We start from the raw sequence: 12,006 nt of genomic DNA, 5'->3' as shown, positions 1-12,006 counted from the left end.
GGATGCTGGGGGAACTAATTAATTCCACATATGACTTCAAGTTAGTGCAATCGGGAGCTCAGGTAACAGCTCACCGTTCAGGAATTCTGTCCAAGTGGAAAGTGCTACAGTTTCAGAGCACAGAAATGAATGCTAACCATTTGAAATGTGCCTTCAAATGAAAGCCAGCTTGCAAAAAGAGATCGTAACTTCTGCTACCATTAATGTGACTGCTTATCTACATGGCTGTCCTGCACACATTTGCTGCATATTGCCTGGTTTTTACTCATTAAGGTCTCCAAATACTTCAGTTTAATGGATCCTTATAAAAATGCTAACTTACCAAAGACAAAACACATAATGCAAAATGCATGCATAATATTTCTCATGTACAACAATGGCAGTTAGCAAAAAGGTAACAAGACTCTGCTACTACATTGCTACGGGTGTGGGGATAGGACAACATCTATACACAAACCCACCACAGCATCGCCAGAGTATACCAGAGTATAGGACCAACGTCTAAGGACATGTGAAATCAATAGCAAAACTACTACTGGTATCAACGGTAGTACAACACACCCTTAGTAAGTAGGTTGCCTTCCAGGTTCTGCGCGTCTCAACTGCTTAAGACTGACAGAGCTACTGTGCATATCACTATATGAAACCTATCAATTTTAAAATGAAAAGGAAGAAGGTATAGTCCACATCTTACTTGGATAACAGCAGTTTAGTTTCTTCTGTGTAAGTGAGGAAGCGGATTTTCTTGAACGTGCTTTCGGTGGTGTAGAGACGATAGCAGCAGCGGGAGTCTCACTGCTCTCACTGGGCAGGTATGTTTGATAGCCATGCTCAAAAACAAACTCTGGTGCAGAAACTAAACACATAAAAGAACTCAACTTGAGAACATTAACTTCTCCAATCAGAAAAATCTAATTATTTTCTAGTTTCATTAATTACTTCTCTATTCTGTTTTTTTCCAGCAACATTCCTGTTCCTGGCTTCCTATTCACCTGGGGGATGCAGAAAGGAGAAAGGCTTTTCTCTCCCTTGCTATCCTGCTATTAGTGAAAATTCTGTCAAAACCTGATGAGCCACGCTGAACTTAGTACAACTCCACAGAGGCCCACTTGTCTCCCTCTGAATCCTATCTGACTGCACTGTTTAGTTTCTTCAGGAGTTCAGTTTTTTTCTGATGCCTGTCCAGGTCTTACATTAATAAACACATGTTTGTTTTTCAACACTGACTGTGCTACAGCCCAAAGGAGAAAAAAACTCGAATTATTTATATAGCAAATGTTGTCAAAAAGGCATCACATAAACAATTTTTTAAAAAATTGTTAAAAAAGTTCAGCCTCTTTCAACTATACTGTTTTTAGCTGTTACAAGAATAACAGGTAAAACTCTCACAGCCAAAGTAGCAGCTTTTAAATCAATTAAACAACGCTATACCCTGAAAGGGCAGAAGGATATAACTGCCCTCACTTTAAAGATGAGTAAATATGAAGCAGAAAAATGACTCATCCAAAACCCACACCGAGCTGAGGGATTATAATACAAAAATTCCTGGAAGTGAGCCCTGAATTCAGTTTGTTTCACTGCTCTACCAGATCCTCTGCCCTAACCTGTCTATCCAAATTAAAGTCAAATAATTTGGATTTTAGTAAGGTCCCAGACCAAAATAAAACAAAACTATATATAGAAGGGCAAACCTTCACACACGGAACAAAATTCTAGTTTTATTTAAATGTCTGCAGGATCAGGACCTCACTTGAGCCTTCACATAGGCAGAAATTTTGAGTAATATTTTTCCTGCCAATTAGTTGTGGAAGCACCGTTAGGGAATGAAGTGTTCTCACATAAAAAGGCCTGGATTGGTGCCCGACAGTAATTCTGTGTCTGTTTTTCATCAATAGCACTCTTAAAATATAAAATACATAGTAATTTGATTATTTTTCGTAAGTATTGACAATTTTAATCAGTTTGCACCAGTAGGTTATACAACATATTAGACTTAAGCAATTCTCTAAGTGAATTTGCTAACTGAGATGCAAGTTAAGTAATTGCTGTCATACCAAAACCAAGAAGGCAGCACACTTTTTTTTTTTTTTTTCCTTCCTTTGCTTGCAGGTACATGACGACTAATGTGAAAACTGTTTTTAGCTTAGTGTGACGGGGACACACGAGCAGAGGGCTACATAACGTTGTCACTTTGCACGAGTCGAGTGCTTTCAAGCTCCTGGTATGTAACACCAAAATACCTGTGATGGTCTGGGTCTCCGAAGCGATGGTCCTGGTTGCGGTTTGTGTCTGTGTCGATGGCACCGTTTCTTCCGACACAAACTGGACCGTACTGGTGGCCCCGGCTGTTGCACTAGTGAGTTGGCAACCACTTTGCTTGTGCCCAACGAAGGCATCGAGGTTATTGAACTGCTGCTTGCAGATACCGCAGATGTGGATGTCGGGGGTGAGCTCCACCACCACCGTGGTGCCGCCGGGAACTGTGGAAACAGGAGCAGGTTCAAGGGCTCGGCCCGAGAAAAGGGAGATGGGTGAAACCGCTCCAACTGACACACAGACATCCCGCTGGCCACACGCCCCGGCTGCGGGGAGGCCCTTAGGGCCCGGGGCGGCCTAGCCCTGCCCAGAGCCGCGGGGGGTCAGTCAGGGCACAGCGGGACCCCCGCGGCGGGGCCAGCAGGGGGCTGCCGCGGAGAACGGGCCGCCAGTGCCCCCGGGCACGTTGCCCCGGAGGCCTGAGTCCCGCGGGGGGTCCCAGAGGCCTCGACCTTGCTCCACAGAGCTCGCCCGAAGCCCGAGGCCCAGGGCCCGGGGCCCGCCGCCCGTCCCGCGCTCCCGGCGGCCCGCAGCCTCTCACGGGCTGGGCGGGCCCCGCCGCTCACCCAGATTCCCGGGTTCCCCCCCCAGCCAGGTTCCCGGGCTCCGCTCCCGCCTTGTTTCTTGCGCTACTCAGGTTTCGGGGCCTGCCCAAGCCCCGGCTCAACTCGGTTTCCGCCGCGCGGGCCCCGGAGCGCGCATACCCCGCTGACGCGCAGCTGCACTTACACTGTACGGGGCCGGGGAAGGCCGGCGCCGCCCCCCCGCCGCCGCCGGTGTTCATGGTGGCAGGAGCGCCGCACGCCGCCTCTGCCACCTGCGAGGGGTTTATTACCGACGGGGAAGGTCTCCCCCAGCGCCTCTCGGCCGCCGAGCGGGGGCGGATGTGGAGGAGCCGAGCATGCTCAGTGGGAGGAGTGAGGCTGCGGCTGCCCTCACCTCCCGCCGGGCTGTGGGCTCGCCCTGCTGCTGCCTCCCGCCGTGGTTCGGCGCGGCCGGAGCTGCCTCTCTTTACTGCCAGGGCTCCGCGACGTTCCGACATCAAACCAAAATCCCTGACAGACCAAATCCCTGACAAACCAAATCGCCGTTATTAAGCCCTGCGGCCGCCAACACGAGGCCTGCACGTTCCGTGAGGGCAGCCAGCCCCACGCGTGCCTTGTCTGAGGCCGTGGCCATGGCTGTGGTAGCGGGGCTGAGGCCTCAGGCATGCTTCAACCCTCCTGTTACCGGAAAATAGTAACCAAGAAAACTCTCTAAACCAAATGATAGTTTAGAAAGCTGACATTGGTTTATTGCAGCGCTGGGTGCATGGGGGATCTCTCCTCCTAGCATGCACACCTAAGAACAAAAGCTTGCTCCTTATATACATTACAGAAAAATGAATATTCATATAATTCCAGGAAAAGCCCACCTATTCCAAGAAACTTTGCATATGCTAATACATTATGTAATTGTCTTTGTGCATGCGTACTAAATTGGGGAAGGGGTCTTGGGTGGTCCCTGGGGGTCTCTAGTGGTCGCAATCCCCCCATAATTGTGCTTCTGAGCAGGCGTGGTTGAGGCCTTCTTGTTGACAAGTGCAGGTGGCCTCAAGGAGAAGATGTTGTGGTTCTCACTGGACTTATCTCTCCTCCGGTGCCAGAGTTTGTGAATCAAGTTAATTTAGACATCACAAAGTTGTTTTTCACAGTCCTGTTTGTCTTTGGCACTTTATAATTAGCAAGGTATTTAACAGAGACCTTGGATTTTCTAAGACTAAGCGCAAGCAAGAATCATTGACGACTATAACACTGTTATCAGTCCCATAAACAGACTCTATCTACAAAACATGCAGTTTGCTTCAGAACATACTGTTATTCTCTGTTATTCTAGCTAAAGGAAAATTACTGACAGGAAACTTGATTCTGTGTAAAGGTAACACAGAGTAGGCCTTTTAGAGCCTACTCTGAGGCCTACTCTTGCTAAACCATTGCTAAACCGTCTGGTATCACTCCTTCCCTCAGAGGTATCTTAGGTTAGAGCTTTAATTCATCTAGAAGTGTTTGAGGGAGTTAGGCGAGGAGTTAGGGCTGATGGGATTAAATCTTGGGGTAGTAGAAGCAGTGAAAACTAGCCCTAAGTTTTGGCTTTTTCTTTAGGGTCACATTACTGGTCTTGATGTGAAATGTTTATTGCTAGCACAACACTAATAACTGCTAGGAACCAAACTGGTTGCACGGGCCTAACTGTTAAGAAAACCACTCTGATATTTTAGCTCTCGTTATCAATCTTCCTTTCCACAACTTCTCTTACAAGCCATTTGGCCTCCACAACCTTTTCTTCAGTCATGCTCACCGCAAATATTGAAGATATTTCATTTATAGTGCCAAATAAGAATCTGGTACCCACTGAAGTTACTGGAAAGCCTCTCCATTGTTTGAGTGGGTTTCTGGATGCAGACCTCGATGGGCACTACAGGCAGACAGTATTCCTCCAGGGTTGGAGAAAACTCTTTCCTATAAGATAACATCTCTTTTTAGGGGGTATTGACATGCTTTGTGCCAAGTGTGTTTAGTGCTTTGCAGGAACAAACTGGTTTAGCTGTTTTGGAGTGCCAGCTCACTGTAAGTTATGTTGCATTTGTGCTGTATTAAAAATGCAGCTATTCAGGAAAGACCCACAGCGTTATACATACACTGAGTAGAAAATGGAAATTTAGAAGTCAGATGGCCTTTAGTTTGGGTAGATGCCTTTTGCTACTTGAATTTCACCAAGCTGTAAAACACAAAAAGCTCCACTCGCGGGTGATCAGTAAAGATTCAGTGTTTGGCAGCTGAAGTCTCCGACACATTCCATCTATGCGAAGTTTGCATCCAATTCAGGCTCCTGCTGCCTTCAGACTTGTGTTAGGCACGGATATTCCTTCTGTGCTTTGGGGAGTGCACAGTAGTGAGAGGAAAACACTTACCCTGGCTATACAGGGATAAAGTGGCTGCAGAGGGAGCAGAATGGACTAGCATGGGTAACTGAAGATTGTATAATGTGGACAAACATGAATGGGAAAACAAACTTAATTTGACTTTCTCCTTGCGAGTTTGATTTTGTTGCTGAATGGTTTTGTACCTGTGTAGATGTAACTGTGTATTCATTAGTAAATGCAAAATAGTTTGTGTATGCACTAAAAATACTCAGAATTTCAAATGCCAGTTCATATTACAGTTGAAGTTCTACTTTCCTGGGAAAGCGGTGTCCGCTTGACATTTCCGTTGACCCATTTTGCCAAAACAATATAGCACAGACATGGGATTGTTAGGGGGCCAAGATAAGACACAAAAGGTGATAATACTAGTTCCGGCCTTTGAAACCTGCTGTGTTCAATAGCACATTGTAGACCTGGTTGCAAGGATCACATTTATCTCACTTCAAGACCTCAGGTGTATTTTAATCCAATTTTAGATTAAAAATTTGATTAACACATTAAAATACTAATGAAGAAAGAAACCAAATAAACTCCGCACAATGCAAATTGAATGTGGAATATTACTAGGAGTTTAAAAATGTATTCAAGACCCCCCCTCTCCCCCAAAATAATAAAAATTAAGGAATTTACATTGATTCTGGAAATATAGATGGTTTTATGTTAGCATGGTTACATAGCCAGTACCTATAAAGCATAGCACAGAAATAGGAATACGGGTAGTGCTGATGAGCCTGTTTTGGGAGTATAGCCAAAAGAAATTAAATCTTAGGGTAATCAACCTGAATCTATTTTTCCACAGTATAGATAGAGCTGTAGAACTGAAAGCTGACTTTTAACTCATTTTGCTGTTTTTTCCAGAACACTATGACCCATTTCCAAAGCTGACAGTGTCTGCCTGTCTGTCTACCCACCAATTATAGTTGCAGTCACAGGTGTATTTTGGAGTATAGCATAACTTATTTTAATCTATTTCACCCTTGGTTTAATGCCTTTTCATTAGAATACAAGCCTGCTTGACTTGATTAGAAAAGAATAGGCATTGTGTTTTGTTAAAAGTGAAATTTCACTTATCCAAGGACCTGTAATGACAGTTAGGCAGGCTTTTTGCTCCCGTTGTGACTGCCAGAACAAATATAGCAGGGAAAGAGCATTGCAGCCGCACTCACTGATGTGCGTGCTCCTTCAGACTGCGTGTCAGGGTAACAATACTTAATTGATGTGGGGATGATCTGAGGTTGCACTACTGAGTCAGATATGAATGGTTTCATGTCTGGTGCGTTACCAGCTCTTTTAGAAACAATTGCTACATTAGTCAATTGGACCCTGTTAACGAGATGTGTTAAATTAGCTTACGGGACAAGATTCAGAGCTAAGCATATTGCTGCAACTGGCATCTGAAAGAGGAATTCCCTCCACCCCTTCCATCATTCCTTCCAGCTGTCCTGCAAAAAGCACTTGGTCAGTAGCAAAACGAACTGTGTGGTTCCCTGTGCTGGCAAGGGTTGAAGGCAATTGGAAGGAAGGTGCTCAGTCTTGGACTGCTCTTGCATTGTTCTTCCCATCTCTGGTATTTCCCAGCATGCTGCAAATACAGCTCAGCTGGGAATTTTCAGGCTTTTTTCACCGGGAAAGAGGAGGTGGGGCCAAATGAATACTTTTCATAGGGGCATATGAATTTTGATAATGTCTGTGCTGGGAAAGGTTTTTCAGATGCAGGCAGCTATGTGCGGTTAAAACCAGTGAGAGAAGGGCACGTGCAGAAGAACCAGTAGCTTGCAATGCAGGTGCTTGTGGTTTAAGTCCTTGGCCTTTTATAGCTTAAGGGAATATTAACTGTCAAATCACTCTCTCTGGGTTTTCTTTTGCTTTTGTCTTACATATATGATTAGAAGAAGAAGAAAAAACAGTCAATAGGCACTGGCTTCAATGTAATGGAGAGCTTGAAATATTTAAATAAAATGCCTCATGTCTTTGAGATAACAGCCACCTCCAGATCCACTGCTAGTTACAAGAACTCCTGACATATGGCACTTGCAAATATAATAATGTAAGGACCTGTCTTTAAAAACATTGGACTTAGAGTTACATCGCCTCTTTGCATAAGACCTTTGTAGTGAAATGATCTCAGAAGCACACGAGTATGTGGATAACGTGGCTTGCAGAGATACCAGTTATCAAGTGCACATTTACAGTGAAAGCTCTCTGAGGTTGGCACTGCTCGCTGCTTTGCGTTTCAACAGCACTTAGCTCGATAAAGGCTCGATTCTGGCTTTGGTGTGAACATTGAAAACATCATTATTATCTTATTAATAACTAATAACACTCACAGATCAGGACTTTATTGAACGATGTTCTGGACAGAGAGTTTTCATTTTACTGGATGAGGATTGATGTCTGAGAGTATAACACCGTACCGAGCACTTGAGTCATCGAGCAGAGCTCTGCTGAGATCACACTTGACACTATTTCCAGCCTTTAAGGCATAAATCAGTATGCATGTGTAATCTTCGTCACCCTTAACCTGACTGAAATGAAAATACTGCAGTGCTTCAGGCTCCCTACAAGTGCAGTGCAAGCAAACAAGGCCCAGAAAAGACAAATGTCAATCATGAGAGAGAAAGAAAAAAAAATCAGACAGAGGCATAAAAAAGTCAAGCCTCATCAGAGCCTCGGAGACAGGCGTTCCCGGGCACTGTGTTGGACAGCTGTGGCCTCAGTGCTTTCCTGGAGACAGACATTTATGTACGACAAGAAATGTGTAGACTTTCACCTTCGTACAGAGCTTCCATCCACCCCCCGTCCTCTGAGATCACAGAGGGGCAACGTATCCTGCCTTGCAAGCTCAGAGGAAAAAAAAAACCCAAACCCAGACCTATTGAAGCATGGGGAAGAGAGTTACCAGTTGAGCTAGACAGGAAAACAAACCCTGACGTAGAGAAAGTCCTTTAAAATATTATACCATTTACTGTTTTGTTTGCCTTTCACACTGGATGGAGGAGGACAGGTTTAAAAGAGAAAAAAAATGATGGAAACCAGAGGTATGAAAGTATAAATGAAGGAGAATATACCAATAAAACATGAAAAAAACCCAACAGTATTACAAGAAAAGAATATAAACTCAGTTATAAGATTGTGGTCATTGAAGAGGGAAAGCTTATCTCTCTTGAAGGCCCTAGTGCAAAAACATCACAAGTGAGATTGAGATGTGGCCTAGGGGACAGCTAAAAAAGAAATTTAAATTGTAATTAAAAATTTCAAACGTTGAAGATGGAGACAAGTGAACAGTGGATTTAGAGAAAAAACCCAGCCAATTAAAATAACTTGAAGATTCAAACCCCAATTTTTAGCATTTCATAATTATATTGATGGATAATGACATACACAGCAACATAAATGCACTGAGCTCAAATTAATTATGTTCAAATAATAGGTAATCTGTCTCTGTGTTGATAACATAATTATGATGATGTTTTTCAAGTGTTTTAAAATAATGTCATTTCATTTCATAATGCAAGGTAGGGATTTTGCTGTTTAATGTATTTGCTATTAATACAATATTTTCAATGTCATTGCTTTCCTCTACAATAAATAAAGTCTAAATAATCAGTTAGTAACTCAAGATATTTCTTACTGCTGTATGAACTGTAAAATAACTCAATATGAAAATATTATTTGCTGAAATAGCACATTGACAACTGTGATTAGACCTCAAATGAATACTGTAACAAAATAGAAATGTATTTTTATGTTGAGATGTCTAATTATTCCTTGTCAGAAAGCAGACCTAAATCCACACAGGGGAAATTTTCAGGATTTTGTGGGGTTAACTATACAACTGTGCTCCAACATCTTTCACACCATGGAAAATACACAGTTATGATTAGAAAAGTTAGCTATATTGTTTCAGGATTGAATTCGCTTTCTTGGGGAATTTCCGATTACCTGCAGTTGCTTCTCAGCATAAATTACCCTTCACCCGACGCCTGGCAGCCCTGGTTGGCGCAGTCCCCTTGCTCAGGTACCGTGTTCGCAGCTGGAGGTGCGGCGGTACGGGAGGACAAGTGACCAGCTGCCTCAGTGGCTTCGTACCCGAGCTCTCCGGTTTTGTTACTGCCGGAGCTGGGCGCACAGGAGGCTGCAGTGGCTTGGGGTTTTGTGCATGAAAACACTGTTCCAATATCAAGCTCTGATTATCCTTAAGAAAATGTTTTATGCCCCTTTTTTTCCTGAGAGTTGTGTGGACTTTAGATTTTTGCTGAATTGGAGTATCCTTAAACTATTCTAAAATTGTTGGATTTTTTTAAGCTTTTTAAGTAATTTTTTTAAAATCTATTATCTGCAATTCACTTTTTTCTTTGCAAACCATTTTTCTGCCATACCTTCCCATCCTTCCTGCACCTCTTACCTCTTCACGTTTCTGTTTCAATTCTTTTTTCTAAATGCAAATTAGCTGCTATTAAAATTTGAACAAACTTTTAAAACAAACTTTTAAAACAAACTTACATTATTGTGATGATGAATATGTCACACCTGAAAATAAAATAGTTAATTTGTGGAATATATTTCAGCACATTTTGTATAAATATAAAAGTACAATAAAACTCCACTGGGATAAACATGATAGCAAATAAATGCTGCATCGAAGATTGTACAGCCCCAGTCTAATATTTAGTCATTTTTATTATTATATTTGGGTTAAAACCAGAAAGCAACACCAGCAGAGGGACTCCCTTGACACTCAGTGGAGTTTTGCCTGCTCTCTAGCAGGGCGTAGAGGTAATTTTATTCTAGAAGCTTTTGAATGCTTTACAAGTAATAGAAACCAAGTGGGAAAAGCATATTCCATATTTTAGTTCTGACATTCTCATAGAAAAGAATATATAAAAAAAATTAAAGATTCAAAATACTTGCCTGTGATTCAGTACCTAAAGACTTTCTGGTGTTTTTCAGAATTCCCTTGAGACCTGTAAATGCTTCTGAGCTAGAAGTACCCATTGTAGCTATAGTCACTTATGCCACTTTATCAAACTAACGAGCCATTGAGTGATGCTATTCCCAGGTTCAACTCTACCGGGGAGGGAAAGTAGAAAACAAAACTGAAATTTAGACAGAATAGAATTCCTAAGAGCCAGAACAACTAGAATTTATTAATCCATACACTTCAAAGCTTACCAAAAATAATCTTCTTCCTTCAGTTTTTCTCTATAAATCTTACCATCTTTCATGAAGTCTCTGCGCATAAAGACTGCAGGATTTCAGTACAAGCAATGCCTGTCAGTTTGCCACAAACACCCCTTTATCGGGTTTCCTCTTCACACACCCAGGGTTTGTGCAAAGGTCCACAAAGGAGAAATGTTTTACTGTCAGGTGACAGTAGGAAGGACTTCTGTTTATCTCTTAGCTATTAGAGATCAAACCTCTCCAACTTTTAAATTAAAAGATTTCTTCAGCTAGATTAGCTGATGATAGATAAAAATAAAGAGAAAATTCCTTTTGTATTGTGTAATTATACATCATTTATTAAGTACCATGTCCTGAGCATTGGAACTACAGCTCCTGACAACTGCAAGTTTTTCTTACAAGAAAAGTCCTGTTCTGAGTTTAGTGGGATTGTTCAAGTGAGCAAGAGTTGCATTTCTTTTTATGCTACTGTAGATTACATTTGATATTTTTAGAATGATAAACAAATTATATGACACTTTCTTCGTGTGCAAATTTTCATTAACTCAGCCATAACACAGAGAAGTATGACTCCAAATCTTCTCTGTCAGAAATAGTGTGCAAAGAACTCCATGTTTGAACTGTATAAACATATTGCTATTTTACAAAGCGTCAGGATATTCCGACTAGAACATCCTATCTACTGATCTCTGATTATCAAGGTATTTAGCTTGGTCAGTCCTGATGTAAAATAATAATAATAAAAAAAAATTTTTGTTTTTGCAGCACAATTTAGTGCTACTGTTCTTGAATTCTGTACTCCCCACTGCACAAAAAAAATATAAGAAAAATTATAATCCTTCTGAAAGAAGGCTTTAGCTTTGTGTTCATGTCACAAGATATTGGTACTTTTATTTTTTCAGGCACTGAAAAGATCATGAAAAGGGTAACAAACATGATGGGGTAACATCTTAAGTTTCTTTAGAATTACATCTGCATGCAAAAATCACAGCTAGGGAAATATTATTTGAACTTCAGCTGCTACTCATTTTCATTTTACAATTAAATCTTTATCATAGTAATATTCCCCACGGTCATATGTGTTTGCTTTCCAGGAATCCTGTAACAAAACCATTCATCTATTATCAGGCTTCCTGAGTTTCAGAGAGTGTGGCAGCATATTCATTGAAAGCAAATTTTAAATTTGCATTGGAAACTTGATCTTAAGAATTAGATTTATTCAGTCAAGAATCAGAAACATAAGAGCATCTTCCTGAAGAAGGCAGAATATCAAGTACATAAACCATATTTGCTCATAAAGAACTACAGAATAAAATGTAGCTCCACAAACTATTTTCTGAACATCTAGAGTGGGGAAAAAAAAAAAAGATCTTTTTATGATAAGCTCAGAAATAGACAAAAATGAAGTATCTATTGGACACAAAAAAATTATTAACCCAGATCTGTTGAGTGACCCACCTGGAAGGTCTTACAGTAATGATAAAACTGTGATGAAAATGAACCTTTTATAACTAAGATCTACTTTTGAAGCAAATTGGCTCTCCGTT

The 12,006-nt window shown here is 41.6% G+C and overlaps 1 protein-coding gene across 3 annotated transcripts in view; it reads right to left on the bottom strand.

Moving 5' to 3' along the window:
• The window catches only part of ZFP64 (ZFP64 zinc finger protein), an 86,277-nt gene extending 83,109 nt beyond the window's left edge, over window positions 1–3,168 (bottom strand). For 2 of the 3 annotated variants that reach the window (XR_011049515.1, XM_068416211.1), the window contains exons 1-3: window positions 3,046–3,168; window positions 2,241–2,480; window positions 695–856 (exon numbers count right to left, since the gene is read on the bottom strand). Coding sequence is in view for 2 of the 3 variants with exons in the window: in XM_068416211.1 (XP_068272312.1) it covers window positions 695–856; window positions 2,241–2,480; window positions 3,046–3,100 (457 nt within the window). In the remaining variant the exon portion in view is untranslated. The remainder of the gene's footprint in view (window positions 1–694; window positions 857–2,240; window positions 2,481–3,045) is intronic. The other variant, XM_068416212.1, reaches the window with a different exon arrangement.
• Window positions 3,169–12,006: the final 8,838 nt, after the last annotated feature.

Source organism: Nyctibius grandis, chromosome 19, assembly GCF_013368605.1.
Source record: "Nyctibius grandis isolate bNycGra1 chromosome 19, bNycGra1.pri, whole genome shotgun sequence".
NCBI lineage: Eukaryota > Metazoa > Chordata > Aves > Nyctibiiformes > Nyctibiidae > Nyctibius > Nyctibius grandis.
Note: the sequence above shows the minus strand (reverse complement) of the source record. Positions and strands in the feature narration are given on the sequence as shown.